Source organism: Monodon monoceros, unplaced genomic scaffold (assembly GCF_005190385.1).
Source record: "Monodon monoceros isolate NGI ecotype Baffin Bay Population unplaced genomic scaffold, NGI_Narwhal_1 Super_Scaffold_20, whole genome shotgun sequence".
NCBI classification, from domain to species: domain Eukaryota; kingdom Metazoa; phylum Chordata; class Mammalia; order Artiodactyla; family Monodontidae; genus Monodon; species Monodon monoceros.
The window spans coordinates 19,515,169-19,537,351 of NW_021703777.1; the positions used below are offsets into that span (position 1 = coordinate 19,515,169).

Below are 22,183 nucleotides of genomic sequence, written 5' to 3' on the forward strand. Positions count from 1 at the left end.
AAGTGAACCAGATGCAAGCCTGTCTTTACCTGACACAGTCACTCTGCTACCCAATATCCATTCTTCGCTTCTTCTTGGAAACAGAACCCTGACTTTATTGGTGGTAGTATATCCAGCTAAAAGCATCATTTCCCAGCTTCCCCTGCAAGTTGGTGTGGCCTGCGACTAAATCTGATACGTGACTATAAGTGGAGATTGCTGTATATTACTTCTGAGAAAGCTCCTTTAAGGGGGATGAAGAGCTAGGTGTGAAGTTTTTGCCTTTCTACCCCTTCCTCCTTCCTGCTATGTGGAATTTAGGTGGGGTCTCTCTAGCAAACATTTTGGCATATAAAGTAGTCTTAAAGTCAGAAGCCAAAGATTACATGTCAAAGGAGCCGGGATTCCCAATGACCAAGGACCCGCAATGCCAGCCCTGCACTGCTTCTTCCACACTCCTTTTATAGGAGGGAAAGTGAACCTAACATGTTTACACGCCTGTTATTCTATGCTAACGAATCCTAAATGCAATGATACTGGCATTTTCTTGGCCTTACCAGATTCCAACAGACGATTTTCCTTTTCACACAGCTGTAAGTTCCTCAACAATGTCTCAGAATTAATGGAACAGGAATTTGGAGTTTTCAGTTTATCCTGCTGCCTTAGCTTACCTGAAATTTTACTAGTAAAGTCCCTGATTGGGAGCCTCCAGTATAAGGAGTTAAATGACCATGAGAGAAGGCTTTGTGAGCACTCAGCACAGAAAGGAAGTTAAGGGCAATGCAATCTTACACAGGTATTTCAACCCACAGTTGGGGGAAGGCAGAGTGTCAGTGAGAAAGCAGATGTAGCAACATCAGTGCTAAGGAATTTATTTATCACAGTTAGAACCTCTTGTATTGTCAACCTCTTGTACTGTGATGGACCTTAAATAAAACAGAGGGAGTCTGGAAATCACGGTAGCCTACTGTTAAGAACCAAAGTGAAGACAATGCCAATCAGAGCATGGAGGACAGATTGGTAGTTAATGTTCCCCTGGCACAGACCATCAATAATTATTTCTGTTAATACACCTACACTAATTACCTGGTAAATCAGAGCGCTCTTTGGTTCTTCACAATTAATTCATTTTTCAAAAATTTAAGCTCCTAGTTAAAGAAACCCTCTTAGATGTTGGGTTGGTAGGTTGGAAATACTAAACATCTAGAGGTCATTATGAAATGCTGTTCAGGGGCTATTATACAACTGGACTCTCACATTGGCACTGCTAAGCAACTGCTATAGAAGTGAACCTCGCAGGGTCAGACTTGCAAACTGAAGAAACACAGATTATCCTGACTTAGAGCAAACCAGTGTGACATCCATACATCTACACACAATAACTTACACTGGTAAGGGAAAGAAAATAATATTCTCATAAAAAGGAGTTGGTATTAAATACTAAGTTCAAACATGAAAGTAGTTCTAGAAACTCTGGTGAATTTGTATTAGATATTTTCTAAGGAAAATGAAATAATAAATCTACATCGGGTAGATTGAACCCATTTGCACTCTTCACTCTCCTCCTGCGTTAGAATTGCATGTCTATTTGCCACTTGACTCTGCAGCACCTCTTACTACACTGGCCCAACCGACATGACCCACAGCCTGAAGTGCAGCGACCCAGCAGAGCCCAGGCTGGATCTGCTCATCAGACCCGTGGGCATGAGAATAACCTGTCGGTGTGAGCCTGGGGTCTTCAGATTCTTCGGGTTGGTTGTTACTCCACATGAGTATGGTAATAGAGGTCTCCTATGGTCTGAATGTTTACATCCCCCCAAAACTCATATGTTGAAATCCTAACCCCCAAAAGATGATGATATTAGGAGGTAAGGGCTTTGGGAAATACTTACATCAGAAGGGTGGCGCCCTCATGAACGGGATTAGTGCTCTTATAAAAGAGGCTCCAGAGAGATCCCTTGCCCTTCCACCACCTGAGGACACAGCAAGAAGGCGCCATCTACAAACCAGACACCAAACCCGCCTGTGCCTTGAGCTTGGACTTCCAGCCTCCAGAACTGTAAGAAATATATTTCAGTTGTTTATAACCTATTCAGCCTGTGGTATTTTGCTATAGCAGCCTAAACAGACTAAGACAGGGTCTGATTCAGTACTCAAAAAATGCCAAATTAGTAATCATTGTTATAAAGTTCAATAATGCAAAAATAAAAGTATACACGCCCATAAAACGCATTGAAATCATTTTTGGTTTGCCATACTAGCATCTTTAAAGCCTGAAATTATAGAATATTCAACTGGTATAATGAATGTCTCAGGATAAGGTATGTTGACTGATAGGTTTACACTTTGTTATCTAGGATAATTTAAATTTAAGCATGGCTTCCCATATCCTACCTTCTACCTGGAACCATAGCCTCTAATAAGTAGCAATTTTCTGTTTTGCTTTTTTGGTCTTCATACCCTATTGCCTCTGTTCTCCTCAGAGTTGAGGAAAATGGCCAAAAGATCAACACATGGAGAGAGTAACATGAAGCACCCAGACAGTCCACATATATGCTGATCTACACCAAATGAGAGTTTGTTAAACTATCTTGGTTTTTTGGGGGGTTTTTTTTGCAGTACGCGGGCCTCTCACTGTTGTGGCCTCTCCCGTTGCGGAGCACAGGCTCCGGACACGCAGGCTCAGCGGCCATGGCTCACGGGCCCAGCCGCTTCGCGGCATGTGGGATCTTCCCAGACCGGGGTACGAACCCGTGTCCCCTGCATCGGCAGGCGGACTCTCAACCACTGCGCCACCAGGGAAGCCCAAACTATCTTGTTTTAATATCATGTTGCAAACAGCTTCTTAACCCAGACATACAATCTGTGCTTTAAAGAGGTAAAGATTATTTCTTAAGATTGAATGTAGGGCTTCCCTGGTGGCGTAGTGGTTGAGAGTCTGCCTGCCGATGCAGGGCACACAGGTTCGTGCCCCAGTCCAGGAAGATCCCACATGCCGCGGAGCGGCTGGGCCCGTGAGCCATGGCCGCTGAGCCTGCGCGTCCGGAGCCTGTGCTCCGCAACGGGAGAGGCCACAACAGTGAGAGGCCCGCGTACCGCAAAAAAAAAAAAAAGATTGAATGTAAGCAGGTGAAATGATAAAAATAGATTCTATGTTTACTGATTTTAATGATTAATATTTACAGTATTTATCTGCTGAATATCTTTGAAATAAACATAGCTATTTCTCTCCCTCATAATACCAAGTACATGGAAGTCACACAAAAAATACATATTAAAATGAATAATGAATGACACAATACATGGATTCAACGGTGTTTACGGTTTGGTCAAACAATATTCTTTAATTGTCAGTCATAGAGTGAAATGTACATTAACATACATGTTAAATATTCATCCCATCTGCATTATTGCTATGTGACATCATTTTATGGTCTGTAGAAAAATATAATTCCTGAGATCATTGTTGGCTTCTTTCAATCATTTTCCTCACTGTCAAATCATCTTTCCTTAAACGACTTGGGAGTGTGAATTGGGGTTAGGAGGTTCAATTATAGACCAACTTTTTGTATCTGCTAAATGAATAAACAGGCTCTATCTTTTATAAAGGGTAGAAAAATAACCATGGTGTGTGGAATTATTTTGCAAGGTATACATTTATAGGAAAAATGTGGGCTGAACACAAAAGAAGTATTTTCTGAATGTCTCTCAATCACCCATAAGGAACATAGATTTCCTAGCCAATCAGTCTTTGGCATACAGCCGTCCAGCTGTTATTTCGCATTTACTTAAAATATCCTCTGCTAAATAGTTGTGTTCATCTTTAAAAGTAAATTGCTTAAAATTACATTCAATTTCTTTCTGTAAACGAACATTTTCTTCACCTTCACAAGCAAACACATTGGATACTGAAACGTTGTCACCAGCTTTACATACTGTTCTGCCGTTTGCCATGGTACAACCATAACGTAAGTCATAAGAAAGCAATCCTGGCTTTTTACGGAATCTGGTGGAGTTTACACTGAGTCTGGACTTAGTAGGGCTAACAAAACTTTACTGATTTCAAAATTCATATTATTTCAGGATGGTTTCCAAAACAATCCTAGAAGTCTCTAACTGAAATATAAAACAAAACAAAAGCTATGAGCAATCTTTCTCTCCTGGGTTCACTAAGGCCTTGGAATCATTTGTATCTGTGTACTTGCTTGTGAAAGCACTAAAACAAATTAATTCAAAGAAAACCACTCTGAAACTACTTGAACATTTGATACAACCATAGAGGTTCAAAGGCTTGTACGGCCTAGTCTGTATTTTTCTCCAAGTCTTGGTGTCAAAATGATTATAGAATGCGTCGTTTCCTGCTCTGTGATGATTTTTAGTGTGCATGAAACATAAAAAAAAGTGAGTATTTAACAAATACCTCATGTATCAGGCTTCTCAAGCCAGAACTGAAAAGCTTTTTGAAGGATTTTTAACAACAAATAATGGCTTATTTCACAGATCAGAAAACCAACAATCAGCTTTCTTGACCTACAGCTGAAAACAAAATTATCTTTTAACTAAATAGGAGCTGTTTTATTTATTAAATGCCTTCGTTAACAACACCATCTTTCACTTCCTATTACTCCAATTCAATTTCTCCTGCATACAAAGTAATGAGCAGAATGGCTGTGAATCCAGTTAACACCCCAGCATTCTGAATCATGAAGAAGGTGAAATCGGTTTTTCTTCCAGTTACCTTTTCTCTCAGCATATCATTCATCTCTGGAAACTAGAGGAAAGATATATTGTTAGATAACTGTTGCCATCTTGTGGGAGAACATAAAACTGTCACTGACAGATTCCTGCGGAGGTGGGAGGGGACGAGCATTTCTCTGAGTTGTTTAGATGTTTTAGTATAGAGAGCATAACAGTGATATCCAGCCCTACTAGACATCAACAAGAAAAGTACGAAAATAGTGTTCCCCAAGTGAGTCAATACAGTGGGATGGGATGTACCTCATTTTATGTCTCTCTCTCTCCCCCAGCTCTCTTCTTTGCTCTCTCTGCTCCGTCCACACCATTCTTTTTGGACCTCAAATGCATCCAGCCCCTTTCCATCCTCAACATCTTCACACCCACCAAAACCTCTATCTGAACCCTTTTCCCTCAAAATGTTCAATGAGCTAAATCTTTGAAGTTTCAGCTTAAATCTTACTTTCCTCGGAAGGCTTCTCTTAGGCTCTCCTAATTTAGGTTCTCTTATTATCATCTTTCATCATATATATTGTTTTTCCTTTCATTTCACAGTTTTTTATTTGTAATTATGTAATCGTGTGTGTGATTTTGTTTGTTGAATTTCAGGTTCCCCTCTTTGTAGACAGAAGCCCCAGGAACACGGAGACTGTGCCTTTTTTGCTCCCTCCAGGGTCCACAATTTCCAAGCCTGATACAAAAATATCAATCAATAGTAGCTGATTAAATACATTTTTAGAAATCACTATATATTTAATTCCTGTTCTCTTCAATTTGTTTCCTTTTGCTTGTTCTGTCCCTCACAAAATCATAAGGTTTTTAAATAAACTGTGCTCTGATCTTGAAATGAAGACTAAAACAATCTTACTGCAGTGAAAGCAATTAAAACCCCAAGTTCTGTACTTAAAAGCTATCCTTTCTCAGCATATAACTTCTACTGAAAAGGCTTCATGAGGAGATCTGTAAATGCCATCATTTCAAAACATATTTCAAAGTGATCTGCTATACACACATTGATTTGCTATACATACAATGCATACAGCGGTGCATTGTACCAAAGCATCCAAGAGGTCTCCAGAATCCACTGTCAATCCACCTGCCTGATTTGAGAAAACTTACTGGGATAAAATGGATGACATTTATGAAACCATTCTGAAAGAAGCAAGTATGCTTTCTGAAAAAAGCAAGTAAGTATATACAGCATCATTTATTACTATTATTTCTTTAAATTGAATAACTCTAATAGATTCTGTTCTTACATTACAGAAAGAAGAAGTGATGACCTAGCATAAAATATGCTATGAGGCATTAATTCTGTGAAGAAAAACATAAATGCAGTGATGGTTCTAAGAGATGAAATCCTTGCACTTACAAGGGCCTGCACAGAACAATGAACAGAGCTAGACAGTTATCATTTGTAACTAAGAACGCAGATGAAGGAAATTAAATTATTAAATTATGTATGTAATACATCCTCAGTTCCAAATGCAAAAGAAACATTCCTTGAGTTGCATCCACTTAGCACATTTTCATTTTCTAGAAAGCTGTCCATGATTTATTTGAAAATGCACAGGACCATTGGTATTCTCTCTCTTACACACACACAGACATAAAGACAGACACAGCATAGACATAAACATAGATACAAATATATATCGTCCCAAGTAAATACCGTACAATTTTAATTTACCAGTTTTAGTTTAACTCAAAAGGCTCTCACTGTTCAGAGCTTTGAAATAACAGCTATTTACTTTAACAAGTTATTCCCTTCTGAACGTGACATCCTAACAAAAGAAGAGAGGAAAGTCCTATGGAGACATACTATAGAATACAAGCTTTACCCACAAGGCAAAACACCTGGGAAGATATCTCTCCTTCAGCAAAAATAAGTCATTTCATCCTCTGTCAATGAGATCCTAGATCAAACAATCAAGGAGAATCACTTTCAAATCACTATTAGTACAAACTACTGAAAAAGAGTTATCTGTTGGACCAGGAATATTTTAAACTACAACAGAAAGGCCTTCCACACTGTGGAAAGCAAAAGGTCACCCTTAGTCAATTCATAACCCAGATGTGTCATTCCAAATTTAAATTAAAACAAGATAAAAATCTTAAAATTTCTTACCATATCCGCCAGAGAAATATAGAGGAACATGCCTCCAGCAAGGGCAAATATAATATTTGGAGCAAAATTATTGCCCACCAAGATGCCAAAAGCTAGCCCAACATAGCAGGAACACGCAGAAAGGAAATTGAATAACAAGGCTTGTCGAGTACTCATTCCTGCATTGAGTAGGATCACAAAGTCCCCTAAAAGAAGAAGAACACATCAAGTGAGTAGGGTTACTTTCCTACTTGGGGATGAAATAAAAGAAAATCATCATTGTCTAAAAAAGGGCTCCATCTTTTTGAGGCATCAGCAGGATTTTTAAGAGTGTGTCACCTGAAACGTCTCCCTCCCCTGAAACCAAGAAGCACCTGACTTGGAGAACAAGAGCAGAGTCCCTTACCTAACTCATGAGGGAACTCCTCGCACAGGATGGCGATCGAAGTGCTGAGTCCCTGCAGAAGAGACAAGGTGCAGGAGGCCCCAATGGCCAGGCCATCGATGAAATTGTGGAGGGCATCACTGAGCGTTATCATCCAGGCAATGGTCCCTATTTCTGACAGCTTCGGCCCCTTCATACAGGTACATGAGCTTGACTCTTTTTTTCCATCCTGCAAAATAACAGAAAATCAGTCAACAGGATACCACCAATATTTCTTGAAAGTCTAAGCGATGCACAGAAGTGGATGTGTTACATGTTGAGAGAGACAAATGTCTCCACCAGAAAGTCTTTCATAGTAGATAGGAACCCCTAATCATATAAAAACAGAGAAAAAAACTTATGGGAGGGAGAAAGGAAAGGAAGAGATTGACAGGCCTTGAACAAACCACTTGAAAAACACTTCGCTTTGGTTTCACCTTCAAACAATCCTTTCGACTTGTATGAACAAATTCTTACGACTGCCTTCCTAAAGTGTAACTGATACTAACCAAGAATTTGATTTATTCACATTCTTTAAAGTAAAAGAAGTTTGTCAAAGACTAAATTTAAAGTCTCTTCCATGTTACAATTTAAATGTGAGATCCATATTTAAAGCATGATGATATCAAGAAACATTTATTTTAATCTATCTTATGCCACTGTGTGACTGCGGGCAAGGAATCTGGGCCTCAGTTTCTTCAATTGTGAAGTGAAGAGAGTGTACTCAATGGCTCATTTATTTTTCAATGGCTTATTAAGTTTCCACGGTATTCAGGTAGTGTGCTGCGTGTTTAGGCTGTAACAACGTGGTCCCTACAAGCTCTAAATTTCAATGATTCTCTTAACAAATTCCATGAAGTGTGATTGGAACAGGCTTGCTTTTACACAACACTTCTTTCTTTCCACTTTGAAACAATAATAAAAATAGAAAACCCTACAACAGACCCTTTGCAAGAATTCAAATTTCAATCAAATTTACAAAATTGTATAAAATCAAATGACAAATGCCAACTGTAACATCTTCCAGAAACTGTGGAAAAAGATAATAAAAGGCAAATTCATTTTTAAGCAGGGAAGCAATTTGCAAGTAACTGGAGAACATTTTATTCCTAATTCTCCTTCCTGCAACTCTACCTCAGCAGCTAATCAACATATTTATTGAACACCTGCAATTTGTACAACAGTATGCTATGCGAAGTGCACAGAAGTGGAAAATACAGCTTCTATCTTCAAGAAGCGTATTTACCTTGGAGAAACAAGATGTAAAGTATACGACTGACTCTTTTAAAAATGTGCAACATATATCAGCTGAAAAGGGCTTCCTTCAGAGCAATCATCTGTGTGGTTGTGCGTGTACTCTGACGTCACTTCATTGCTCAAAACTGTTTGGGGACCTCCTTTCAGAATTGAAGGTAGATCCTGCCACACATCTTTTCACTGTTTCATTAGTGGCAAATCTTCAGCTTTGAGGGATTTTTTTGTTTGTAGACACAGCCAAAAGTCATTTGGAGCCAATAAATCCTTTTTTTTTTTTTTTTTTTTTTTGTGGTACGCGGGCCTCTCACTGTTGTGGCCTCTCCCGTTGCGGAGCACAGGCTCTGGACGCGCAGGCTCAGCGGCCATGGCTCACGGGCCCAGCCGCTCCGTGGCATGTGGGATCTTCCTGGACCGGGGCACGAACCCGTGTCTCCTGCATCGTCAGGCGGACTCCCAACGACTGCGCCACCAGGGAAGCCCTGGAGCCAATAAATTCTTAAATTAATATGAAAGGAGGGAGGATTGTCAGTAGTAGTTTGCTAGCTGTTAGTAGCGGTAGAAACAGTAATAGCAAAGGCATATGGTGTTTATTATGTGCCAGGCACCGTACTAAGCAATTTAGATATTTAATTCCTTTAGAGCCATTCTATGAGTTAAGTACTGCTATTATCCATCATTTTATGGTTGAGGACACTAAAGCACAGAAAGGCTGGTGAACTTCCTAGGGATACAAAAGAAAGAAGTGTGCTTTTTCTAGTAACTGTTCTACTACTCCAAACTTATGGTGGGGGGTAGGGAACACCTCCTGTTTGTGGTAAAGTCTGAAGGCAATTTGCAAGGAGAATACCCCCTTTCTCTCAAAAACACTGGAAGCAACGTTGGAATAAGTATTTAACCTCCTTTTACTTTAAAAGGCAATTCTCATCCGCATAAAAAGAATTCCATCTGGTTTTCAAATGTGGTCTTTTTACTGTATAGTGTTAAAAACATAAACCGAGGCAAATGAAAAAGTTTAAGATCTTATTTGAACAAGAATGGATTCCAATCTGGCAGTGTCAAACCAGAAGTGGTTAGGAGCATTCCATGGACAGGAAGCGCAGGGAGACACTTTTACTGAGAAAAGACGGAAGCAAAGCAAGAAAATTATTGACTGGCTACGGCTTAAAGCCTAGATGGCTGTTTGCAATGGATTGTCCTTAGGTTTTGATTTTGTAACATTGAGACATTTACAGGCTTAGATTTTGGATTGCTTGTATATGACATTACAGCCACCTCAGCTTAATTGTCTCCTTGTTTAATTAATTTAATTAATTGATATATCTTAAATGCACAACATAATAAACAACAGTGACTTAGTTCATGTCAAATGGGTAGCTTGGATAAGAAATGCTCCGGATCAGGAAGCAATTACTGCCAAAAGAGAAACAAAGGCAGGCATGAGAAAAAGCCACAGAGGAAGTGACCTTGGCTTTGCAAAAACCTACTGCCAAGATACATTTAATAAGACCACTTGTTTTCCTCTTCCAACTTGGTTTACCTAATCACATATTTATTATTTACTTGTGACGATTTAGGGGAAAGATTATAAGACCAAGTCTTGACTGCCTGATATTTTGTACAGAGTCTGTATACAAACTCCTTTAATTCGGAAAAAGAAATTAAATTAATATATCAGGCATGGTTCTCTTACCTCTGAGTACAGATATTACTGACTCTATTTATTATGCTTCCTTTTAGCCTTATAATCTTAGGTCTCAAATGACAGTGTTGGGTAGGTTAACAGTTATACATTTTTAATAGTCTTAGAACAAATGAAAGAAGGCAAACATTCACAAACCGTTCTCTTTTAATTCAGCTGGAACAAAGTCACTGTGCAGAGAGACAATTAAGTCAAGTCTCTTTAGTTAAATTAGGGACTATTCTTCTCTTTCCCTTTATTTTTTATTTTTCTTTGCTGTTGTTTCCTTGCTTGCTTTCTTCCTTGCTTGACTTGTACACTAAATGTGAGGCTCTTTCTAACCTCAGCCAGGATAAAGCAACTCAATCTAGTGAAAAGACCATCACTAGATGGTCCAGGAGAAGCACGTTCTCGCTCGGCTCTGACAAGAATTTCTGCGTAATCATCAGCAAGGCTGTGAACATCGCTCACCTTAATAATTAATGAAAATGACAGTCAGAGCGAAGTGCAGGCTAACCAGATAGGGGGAGAAAGAACAGCGTGGAACGAAGTTATGAGAGGAGAGAGGACACTGAGTAGAGTCCCAGCACAACTACGGAGGGGAAGAAGCACAAAGTAAAAGGAAAAAACGTACTAAGAAATCAAATGGAAGAAAGCAGGTATGCGTATTGCAGAGCAGTCTGAGTTTAAGCAAGGAGGAAGAAGACCAAAAAGGGACACAAGGAGAAGGAGGAATGGCATGAGTTGGGAGGAAAAGGAAGAGAAATCAAAAGAGGAAGACGAGGGGCTTCCTTGGTGGTGCAGTGGTTGAGAGTCCGCCTGCCGATGAGGGGACACGGGTTCGTGCCCCGGTCTGGGAAGATCCCATATGCCGCGGAGCGGCTGGGCCCGTGAGCCATGGCCACTGAGCCTGCGCGTCCGGAGCCTGTGCTCCGCAATGGGAGAGGCCACAGCGGTGAGAGGCCCGCGTACCACAAAAAAAAAGAACTTAGCTCTCCTGCATAGGACACAGATCATATAAATACGGCTTACACCTGCGGTGAAACACTATGCAGAGTAGTGGAGATGAGGAATATTTTATTTTTCCACATGTAAAGATGTCCAAAACATAGCACTGAGGTTTATATATATATATAAAACATGTCTAGTGGGCACCTTTTTGTAAAAATTATTAATATAATTTCATGATGGTCTAAAGCACAAACATACTTGGAAAGATATATACAAAAATGCGAATCATGGTTCTCCCTAGGAGATAATACTGTGGATAATCCTTGGGTTTTTTCTTTTATCTTTTATGGGTGTCCTGGATTTTTTTTTTTTGCACTTATTATATATTATTTCAATACTCAGAAAACAAAATATTAAAGCCATGGGGTGAGAACCTCAGGAGAGGGAAAAGTGAATCTGTGATGACTCAGGAGTTATCATCATAGAACAAGGTAAAGCTGGAGAAGCAAGCTGCCTGGCCAGTTTGGTCTGCATTAAGAAGAGGGTGTATTGTCCCACTAAGTGCAACTTCTTTTGTTAAGTTAATGCCATGAGCACTGTCAGACCTCACTGTGCATTGGAGGAGGCAAGGTGAGTCATGATTAATAACAATGGTTTTGTGGTTTATTGTCTATATATTTTATTGATAAGAAGGTAAAAGTGAGCAACCACTGCAGGTGAAAGTTAAATTTCAAATTCTACATCCCATGCTGAAAGAATTTTGCAGAGCAAGAACTCTGGTAAAAAAAAAAAAGAGTCAAAAAGGAAAGTAGAAACACTTCAAAAAACACAACAAAGATGGCAAAAGGAAGTATAAGTAAACAAACAAAAGCTGAAAATTGTATGCAAAGGAACATAAAATCTATGCCCATAAAAGAGAAGTTAATGTAATATAAATAAAAACAATAAAATATTATTTTAAGAGGCTGCAAATAAAGAGAGGTGAGAGTTAAAGAAAGGGGCACTGAATGCAAGCTAGCTTAATGATTCAAGGGTATGGGCTTTGGCACAAAATGGGTGTGAGATTAAGTAGTGGCTCTGCTACTTAACAGCTCTGTGTCATTTGGAATGTTACTTGGGTCCTAGCTAACATAAGACAAGAAAAGGAAATAAAAGATATACACACATAGGGAAGAAATAAATAAAACTGTTTTTGTTGGCATATGTCTATGTAGAAAATGCAAAAGAATTTTTAAAAAAAGCTCCTAGAATATAATAAACAAGTATAGCAAGGTTTCAGGACACAGGTTAATATATAATAGTTGCTTTCCAGTAAACCAGCAATGAATAAGTGGAATCTGAAATTAAAATCATAATACCATTTACATTAGCACCCCCTAAAAATGAAATACTTAGGTATAAATCTAACAAAATATGTAGAAGATCTATATGAGGAAAAGCACAAAACTATAATGAAAGAAACCAAAGAAAAACTATTCTGTTCATTCATTAGAGGACTCAACATAGAATTGTCAAGATGTCAGTCCTTCCCAATTTGATCTACAGATTCAGTACAATCCCAGTCAAAATCCCAGCAAGTTATTTTGTGATTCTAAAGTTTATATGAAAACGCAAAATACCTAGAATAGCTAACACAACATTGAAGGAAAGAAACGAATTTGGAGAACTGACACTATCTGATTTCAAGACTTACTATAAACCTACAGTAATCAAGATGGTGTGGTACTGATGAAAGAGTAGACAAACATCAATGGAACAGAATGGAGAGCCCAGAAGTAGACGCATATAAATACGGTCAACTTGTCTTTGACAAAGAAGCAAAAGCAATACAATGAAGAAAGACAGTCTTTTCAACAAATAGTACTGGAAGAAGTGGACATCCACGTGAAAAAAAATAAATAAATAAACCTAGACACAGGCTTGACACCCTTCACAAAAATGAACTCAAAATGGATCACAGACCTAAATGCAAATGCAAAACTCTAAAACTCCTAGAAGATAACACAGGGGAAAACCTAGATGACCCTGAGTATGGCCATGACTCTTTAGATACAACACCAAAAGCATAATCCATGAAAGAAATAATTGATAGCCTGGACTTTATTAAAATTTTAAAACTTCTGCTTTGCAAAAGACAATGTCAATAGAATGAGAAGACAAGCCACAGAATGTGAGAAAATATTTGTAAAAGACACATCTGATAAAGGACTTAAACAAAATATACAAAGAGGTCTTAAAACTAAACAATAAGAAAACACAAAACCCTATTAAACAATGCGCTAAAGACTTTAACAGACACTTCATCAAAGAAGACATACAGATGGCAAATAAGGATACGACATCATATGTCATCAGGAAAATGCAAATCAAAGCAAGATAACACTACACACCTATTAGAATGGCCAAACTCAGGAACACCAAATACTGGCAAGGATGTGCAGCAACAGGTACTCTCATTCATTGCTGGAGGGAATGCAAAATGGTACAGCCACTTTGGAAGACAGTTTGTCAGTTTCTTATAAAACTAAACATACACTTCCCATATGATTCAGAAATCATGCTCCTTGGTATTTACCCAAAGAAGTTGGAGACTTATGTCCACACAAAAACCTGTTGTTTACAGCACCTTTATTCCTAATTGCCAAAACTTGGAAGCAACTAAGATCTCCTTAATTAGGTGAATGGATAAATAAACTATGGTACATCCAGACAACGGAATCTTGTTACACACACCCCCAAATGAGCTATCAAGCCATGAAAAGACATGGATGAATCATAAATGCATATTACTAAGTGAAAGAGGCCAATCTGAAAAGCCTACATTCTGTGATTCCAAGTATTTGACATTCTGAAAATGGCAAAACGGGAGACAGTAAAAAGATCAGTGGTTGCCAGGAGCTGGGGAAAAAGAAAGGGATGGATAGGTGGAGCACAGAGAATTTTTAGGGCAGTGAACATACTCTATATGATACTACAATGATGGATATATTACACATTTGTCCAAACCCATGGAATGTACAACACCAAGAGTGAACTCTAAACTATGGACTTTGGGCACTTATGACGTGTCAATGCAGGTTCATCGATTGTAACAAAGGTACTGACTTGCTGGGGGATATTGATAATGGGGGAGGCTAGGCAAGTGTGAGGAAGGGGATATATGGGAAATCTCTGTACTTTCTTCTCAATTTTGCTATGAACTTAAAACTGCTCTTAAAAAAAAATTACCTGGAATCTGACTTCAGATTCCTTATCTGTAGAATGGAGAAAAATTGTGATGATTAAATAAGATGTTTATGAACTGCTAAGCGCTCCATGAATAGTTATTACTGTGTCACACAGATCATTTTACCTAACGAAGTACAGATGAACACAGCATTATTAAAAGGAAGAAAAACAAAAAGTGCCTAAGAGAAAAGTGTGCAAGACGGAAGACTGCTCACATCTGATCCTTGAATAAATTCAGGAGCATACTGATCAAGATGATTGGAGAAAATAGGAGAAAAAGTACATCTACCCAAAAAAGAGCTTTAGAGAAGTGAGAGGGTGCAGTGACACGTGTTAAAAATAAACAAGGAAAACTTTTAACAAGGATGCTTGAGCTTGGACATAAATATACTCTTGAAGAAAGCTATCGAGCTTTCAACTACTGGAGTTCAAGGTGTATGAAAGAGTCAGGAGGTTAATTAACCAGAAGGTAAAAACCACTGTGAAATGTATGCAATCTAAATTAATAAGTTTATATGAGTCAGATAACTGACTGGTATAGGAAGAAAGGAATCTCTAAGATGTAAAGTAGTATCTTGCGTATTCAGCATTTCACAGTTTACAAAGCACTCGCATATATTAGTGTCTTCGTTTCCTGTTGACCTTTACAACATCCTCATGAGTAAAACAGAACAGATAGTAGTATCCTAATTTTAGAGATGAGGAGAATGACTGTCCAAGAATATAAATGACTTGCGCGACATCACACAGGAGGTGTTGGGATTAGGCTCCTTAATTAGTTACCAAACACCTATTTTAAAGCAGGCAGGAATGGTGCTAGGAACCGAGGACAGAAATATAAATAAAAGAATCTCCATGTTGCTGGAATTTATAGTCCAAACTCAAACTTCAGGCCCATGACAATTAATTCCCCTCTGCCCTTTTAGAATGACTCTCCACGCTCTCGCCCCGCTCTCTGTCCTGAAGCTGTTTTCCTGAATGGGCCACTGCTACAGGCTTCTTATCCTCTGGTTTCCATTTGAATTAGACCACTGGGAAGCCCTAGAGGGAGCTTAGGGGGAGAAAGGAAGGAGAAGTCAGGGTACTTATTCCTCTGATACCCCTTTGTGTGGTCGCCTCAAGCTGTCAGTGACCCTCAAATGGAGAACACAGCTCAAATCAAGACAACTCTCTTCCCAGGTTCTAGTAACTGCTCCTTCTTCGCCATCCTTTGGGCCCAGGGGTGGTAACAACTTTACCATTACTGGTCCCTGGTTCATGCGCTACTCTTATAACCCACTCACACCTTATAAATAAATCTTCCTCAAATTATTCTAATCTGAGTAATCCATCTGTTTCCCATTGGGATCCTGATAGAATCACTGGTACTGGAAGTGGCCATAAAAAACAGACCCCCAAAAATGGAATTTAATTGGGTTTTTCATATATTCAAAGTACGGGGAAGTGGGACATTGGTTACCCATGGGTGGGCTTCAATTTTCAATGAAGCCCAGAACATGAAAGGACTCTGCAAGCTCTAGGCTACATTGCAAGCTTTCCTGCCAGTTGGTTCTTAGGACCCAGCAGAGCCAGTGGAATTGGAATAATCTGTGGCAGACAGAGATGCTGAAAGGAGCCTTCTGGCAATCCCTGACCAGAGAATCACAGTGCAGACCCTTAAGATGTTAGGTTAAAGCCATGACCTTTCTTGCCATAAACTATTCTTTATCTCAAAAGCAGTTCCTTGCTTGTTCCTAGGTCCTTCTAGAGACTTACCTTGTGCCCATGGAACATCTAGTGGCCCTGAGATCATTCCCAGCAAGCCATAAATCAGCTGTTCACACCAGCATTCCATCATTAAATTGTATATACGAGTACAAGCGCACACCAGTCTTGAAGACACAGATTGCAAGGGCAGTCGATTCAGACTCTCATAATCTAAACCTCATAGTTCATCTCTTTTCCCTTAACAACAATAAGGCTACATGGGGCATTTCCTATAGCCAGTTAACTGTGAATAGTGAGTGTTCCAGCACCAACCAGCTATACAATCTTACTCACAATGAACTTAAAATAATAAAGATAAATCCTCCAAGTGGGCAGAACTTTTGAGTGTTGTGTTGAACTTCCTGTAGAAGTAATGGCCTGAGATATACATCTACTCTAACTCATGGGTGGGTGCTAAAAGAGTTGGCCAGGTGATCAGAGACTTTCAAAAAACAAAATTGGAAACTGCTGGCAGAGATCTGGAAAACATATATAGATGGACCTCTTGTAAAAGGCACAGAATATGAAGACAATTCTATTCCATTAAAACTCATAAGAGCCTATCACTGAGGATGCTCTCAGTAATAAAGTGAGAGAGAAGACCTGACTATAAATGTCACTTGGTATCTTTCATTGGCCATCCCAATGTTTGCTTAATTTATCCCCCAGGCTCCCTCCTTGAGGGGCAACTTAGGCTGGCTATGTCCCTAATTAAAGGTCACTGCTCCACTGAACAGTGGCTTTCTGTACAAGATTAGTTCCCTCCCAGTTCTAGTAGCTTCTTCCTTCCCCTTTCCCTTTGGACATAAGATTGCTAACTGCTCCACCATTTCAAGCCCCAGGTTTACTGTACTCTCCCCTGTGGTTCACCCACAACTTGCCCAGAGTTTTGTAAACTGCCCTTTTTCTATTTTTTATTTATCCTTACTTGAAAGTGCCATCTCATTCTGGAAAGGACACAACTGATTCAAAGTTAAATGCTCATTCCACATACAACACTCACAGACTCTTTATATACTATCATATATATTTGAACAGGAAAACTCACGAAAAGGATTAAATAGACACAAAGATATAAAGAGTTAAAGGCACTATACAAATATAAAATTTCGATGGGCTTTGCTTTTATGGCTATATTTTCAAGAGATTTCAATGGACTTTATAGCTGGTGGTTCCTTTGTCCTTCCACTAGCCCTTAAGAGTCAGTCTCAGCTCACTATAACCAAAATCAGACTTCATATGAGAAAAGAGAAATTAATTTTATCTTTAATGCATATAACCAAATATAATTCAAATGCACTTAGTCTCTAGTCATTTGGTTTCAAGACAAACCTCATAACTATTTTCAAAACTCTCTTTGCCAATGAAAATAACCATTAACGAGAAAATAATAATTTCCCGAAAGCTTGAAAATTGTTTCCTTTCCCTCCATCCCTTCTGTGAGAGGTGATTGAAGTTATTTAGCTCTTTAGGAGTTGAAATAATTGTCTTTCATTTGCAGTTGGGACCATATCATTTTACTGTCCTGATAAAAATAATTTAGGAGAAATCTGAGGGGTTTTCAAGAAATTATGTTACTATTTTGCCAATGGAACTTAGAGTATATACTAATTAAGTATTTACAGTTACCCTAATGGACTACTTACGCCTCTCTAAAAGGATGCCTACTGTTACTACAGATGGAGGAGGGCATTAATGCTCTGATACATTCGAGAAACAGGATATCGTTTCTTAGAAAAAGCTTACATGATTTACTCCCCAGCCAACGCAACTCTCATTGTTACTGAGAAGCCTTAAAGGAAGTCAGAGCACCAGGAAATTGGTTAAATTTTCATTTAAGTTGGAGAAATTTGTTGCGGGGCTCCTGAAAAATGGGGTTCCCCAATGGCAGGGATATCTACATTGCTCAGCATCAAGTCTCCCAGAATAATTCAGAGGAGGAAACAGGAGTAGGGTGGGATGTGGTAGAGGAACCGACGCCGTGCAGCAGCTGCCTGTGTTGTAATTACCATTTGACATGAATTATGTAAAAAGAACTGAAATAAAGAAGATCCCACCCAGTGTACTACAAGTGATTGACTATCGAGCCCTGCAAAAGATGAGGGCAGGCTGTCTGATTGGCAGAGATCTAGAAATGCAAGCCTCTTAGAGCAAGAAGTTTGGGGAAGTGATAAGAGGCAAGGGATGACAGGTGACAAGAGGGACAAGAGCAAGTGCCAACCGCAGTCACCGCGACAGAAGAGGCGATGAGGACCACAGCGGGGGCACTAAGAAACAGAGAGTCTGCCAGTAGAGAAGAAAGTGAGCAACAGAGAGGGTTAGAAATAACCCTGTTCTCTGAGGAGGCAGCTGGCCCCGGTCTATATTTCAACAGTTTAGAAAACCAGGGCATCTCTACTTTGTATGTGGAGAGTGAGGGGTGAGAACTACACAGGGGATAAGGGTACCAGGACCTCATTCCCTCTTAAAGATGCAAATGGATACTCTGAAGATTTGCTCACCAGTTTAAGAAAAGAAATTTGTATTGAGGTATAGTTGATTTACAATGTTGTGTTAATTTCTGCTGTACAGCAAAGTGATTCAGTTATACATATATATACATTCTTTTATATTCAAGAAAAGAAATTTGATAGTGAGGAATTGAGCATGAAAGACACAGGATGTACTCAGGGAACTCAGAACAGTAAAATGATAATAGTAGTAGCACAAGTCATTAGTAGTAAAGTCATTTAATCTTCACAATAACCCCATGAGGTTATTAGTTCCATTTTATAGATGAGGAAATTGAGTTATAAAGAGGTTAATTAAGTAACTTGCCCAAAGTTACACCTCTAGAAAGGAGCAGAGACAGGATTTAAACTTCTATGCCAAACAAACTACGCCTGTGATCTCCAGAAAATATGGGGTTTTATTTTCTCTTATTCACTCCTGTTCATCCAGTATCTAGCACTGCAGGCACTCTGAACATTTGTTGTCTGAATAAATGAAGGTCAAGTAATAGTAAAAGTACATTTTCTCTCATGACAGGTTCACAAATCATTGTCACATGAAGCATCTATTCCAGTCTTTCCAAAGAACAAACATAAGGGCAGTTACACAACATGGGTAAAGGGTGCATGGAAAAATGTTCATTAATCAATTCCAAATTGGTTCATCTACATTAAAAAAAAAACACTCTGAAAGTGCAGAAGTGTTTTTGTTGTTCTTTGCTTGTTTTGTCACCAATTCTTTAACGTCGTGGAGCCAGATCAAAAGCTCCTTGTGGACAAGGGTTTTTTTTTTCATTTCAGCCCAAAGTTTAACATTAGTAGGTGTTCAGTAAATTTTTCTTTTAAATAAATCAAGGTGGGGGGTCTTGTTTTGCTGAACTGGATGGAGTAATGGGATGCCAAATCACATCCTAGTCAGCAGACATCAGTGCCTCCACATCCGTCCCGGTGACCTCCAAAGGGCAGAAGACTTTTACCAGCAGCCGCCTTGCATCTAACTCGAGGATACTTACATGTTTTTCAGAAGATTGTTGGAGGAAGGGGGCAAAATATCATAGTAGCAACAAAGGTGACTAACACTGTTGAGTGCTTACCATTTGCAAGGTACTCTGCTAAACGCCGTGAGCTGAGCACCTCTAACATCCAATCGCAGATGCAGTAATGCAGGTACTAGAGGTAAGGGCTGGAACCAAAACCACACAGCTAGAGATGGAAAAGCCATTGAACCCAGATGATTTGACTCCCAAGCCCATGCAATAAGAGGCAGAGGAGACTGCTCAAAAGAACTGAGTTTTTCCAGATAAGAAATTCTGTGTTCAGTAATTTATTCCTATGATAATGGGTTATTTTATTGTTGTTGCCAGTCTCCATCATGGAAGGTGCCAGTAATTCAAGTACCTCTGGGTTTTTGTTTTTTGGGGTTTTTTTGCGGTATGCGGGCCTCTCACTGTCGTGGCCTCTCCCATTGCGGAGCACAGGCTCCGGACGTGCAGGCTCAGCGGCCATGGCTCATGGGCCCAGCCGCTCCGCGGCATGTGGGATCTTCCCGGACCAGGGCACGAACCCGTGTTCCCTGCATTGGCAGGCAGACTCTCAACCAGTGCGCCACCAGGGAAGCCCATACCTCTGGTTTTGAGTAGAATACACTAAGCTGATGTTTTGGGGTTTGCTAACACTTAAGACACACTTAAAATAATACCTCCAATCACTGAGGGAATAAAACACCATCTCGGGCTTTCAAATCTACTCCATATAATCTGTTGTTTACAGACTGCAGTATGGATAGGAACTATACAGTTGTTTTTTGACTGTCCCTTCCTGAGTCTGTTACATTTAATTTAATAAAATGTAATTTTAGAACCAGAGGCTTATTTGAGATTATCGATACTTATTTAAACGTTAAAACACAGTAACACTTACTTTGAAGGAGTTCCATCTAAAATTTTCTCCAATGTCATTTCATGCCAGCATCCCTTGTGCCTTGGCTACTCTGATCTTCTTTCAATTCCTAAAACCCACCAAACTCTTTCCCACCCTGGAGACTTTGTGCTGGCTGTTTCCACAGCCATGACCGTCTTCTCCCTGATCTTTGCATAGAGAGCTGCTTCCTACAGTTCAGATTTTAGCTTAAAATATGTTCCTGACCACCCAAACTAGCTGCCCAGACATCACCACATTTCAATTCCCTGCATAGCATCTGTAACCCTATAATGTTGGGCTATGTACCCACTGGAACAAAAACAGTGCCAGAGATCAGAGACATTTTCTGTCTAATTTGCCACAATATCTCCAGGGGGTGGAACAGAGACTGGCATTAGGCATGTGATCACAGGATACATGACACAGTGAATGAATGACAGAATGAAAAACTAAATACCATACTCCTGCCCATTAATACAGCTTTACTGATTTGACCTACAGACCAGGATGTCATTCAGAATGTGAAATGTTACCACAAAAGAAGGCTCGGTTTAAGATTGCCTTTATTGTTTTAATATATAAGTTGCATGACTGAAATTTTGGTCCAAGTCAGAAAAACTACAAAGAATCCAGAGAAATTTTCTGCAAAATGATGCCCTCCCAGTAAAGGATCTTTGAAATTTTACTTTCCAAATGTAAAACAATCTCTAGATTTGTTTGTTTTGCAGCCTAGAAAACTATTGATGATCCCTCACTTCAGTTTTTCTGATATGTATTTTATAACCTAGTGATAAAAGTAGATAAACTAGAAAGCATCAAGCCAGAGACCTGCATGGTTTACTGAAACTTCAAAGGTGATCTTTATTGGTGCTTTCTCGGCCATTGAATTTTTTTCTTTAATCTGCCTTCACTGAGTTGCTATAAAGGTTTAATAAAGTCATGCTCATTAAGCAATTTGATATCCTCAGTAGAAGAAGATTCAATAAAGTTTGTTCTTTTTTTTACTTTTAATGCTCTGATACCTGATATCAGAAATAAGAAGCAAAAAGAACCACTTTAAAAAGAAATGGGGGGGCTTCCCTGGTGGCGCGGTGGTTGAGAGTCTGCCTGCCGATGCAGGGGACACAGGTTTGTGCCCCGGTCCGGGAAGATCCCACATGCCGCGGAGCGGCTGGGCCCGTGAGCCATGGCTGCTGAGCCTGCGCGTCCCGGAGCCTGTGCTCCACAACAGGAGAGGCCACAACAGTGAGAGGCCCGCGTACCGCCAAAAAAAAAAAAAAGAAATGGGGGCTCACACATTGAGGTTTCTCCTTTTCACTGATAAGAACTCAAACATACAATAGATCTGAATAAATTGGGCCACTGATCAACACGGTGAACAAAGTTAAAGACAGTTTGAGAAAGTCACCACTTAATTAACAAAAATGAAGAGTCATTAACTTAATTGCACTGAGATCCTCAAAAAGGGACTGAAATCCCCTATCTAAAAAGCAAGCACACGGTAAAATCAAATTCCACCACCCAATCAATGATCTGACTGCAACCTGATGGTAATTTATTAAGACTGAACACCTAATTTGGTCTTTAAACACCTTCAATTATTTTCTATTCACTAAGATAATCAGTGAAGTATTTCTAGTTATAAAAGTGTTTTGTGTGATCTGGACATT

General features: G+C 39.4%; 1 protein-coding gene across 5 annotated transcripts in view; it reads right to left on the reverse strand.

Moving 5' to 3' along the window:
- Nucleotides 1–2,023: 2,023 nt before the first annotated feature.
- The window catches only part of SLC39A8 (solute carrier family 39 member 8), a 77,342-nt gene continuing 57,182 nt past the window's right edge, over nucleotides 2,024–22,183 (reverse strand). For 2 of the 5 annotated variants that reach the window (XM_029236038.1, XM_029236037.1), the window contains exons 7-9: nucleotides 7,227–7,434; nucleotides 6,842–7,026; nucleotides 4,553–4,750 (exon numbers count right to left, since the gene is read on the reverse strand). In XM_029236038.1, the coding sequence (XP_029091871.1) occupies nucleotides 4,601–4,750; nucleotides 6,842–7,026; nucleotides 7,227–7,434 (543 nt within the window). In that variant the 3' untranslated portion in view covers nucleotides 4,553–4,600. Of the gene's footprint in view, nucleotides 2,037–4,552; nucleotides 5,405–6,841; nucleotides 7,027–7,226; nucleotides 7,435–22,183 lie in introns of those variants that run through there. The other 3 variants (XR_003795652.1, XR_003795651.1, XM_029236039.1) reach the window with 3 other exon arrangements.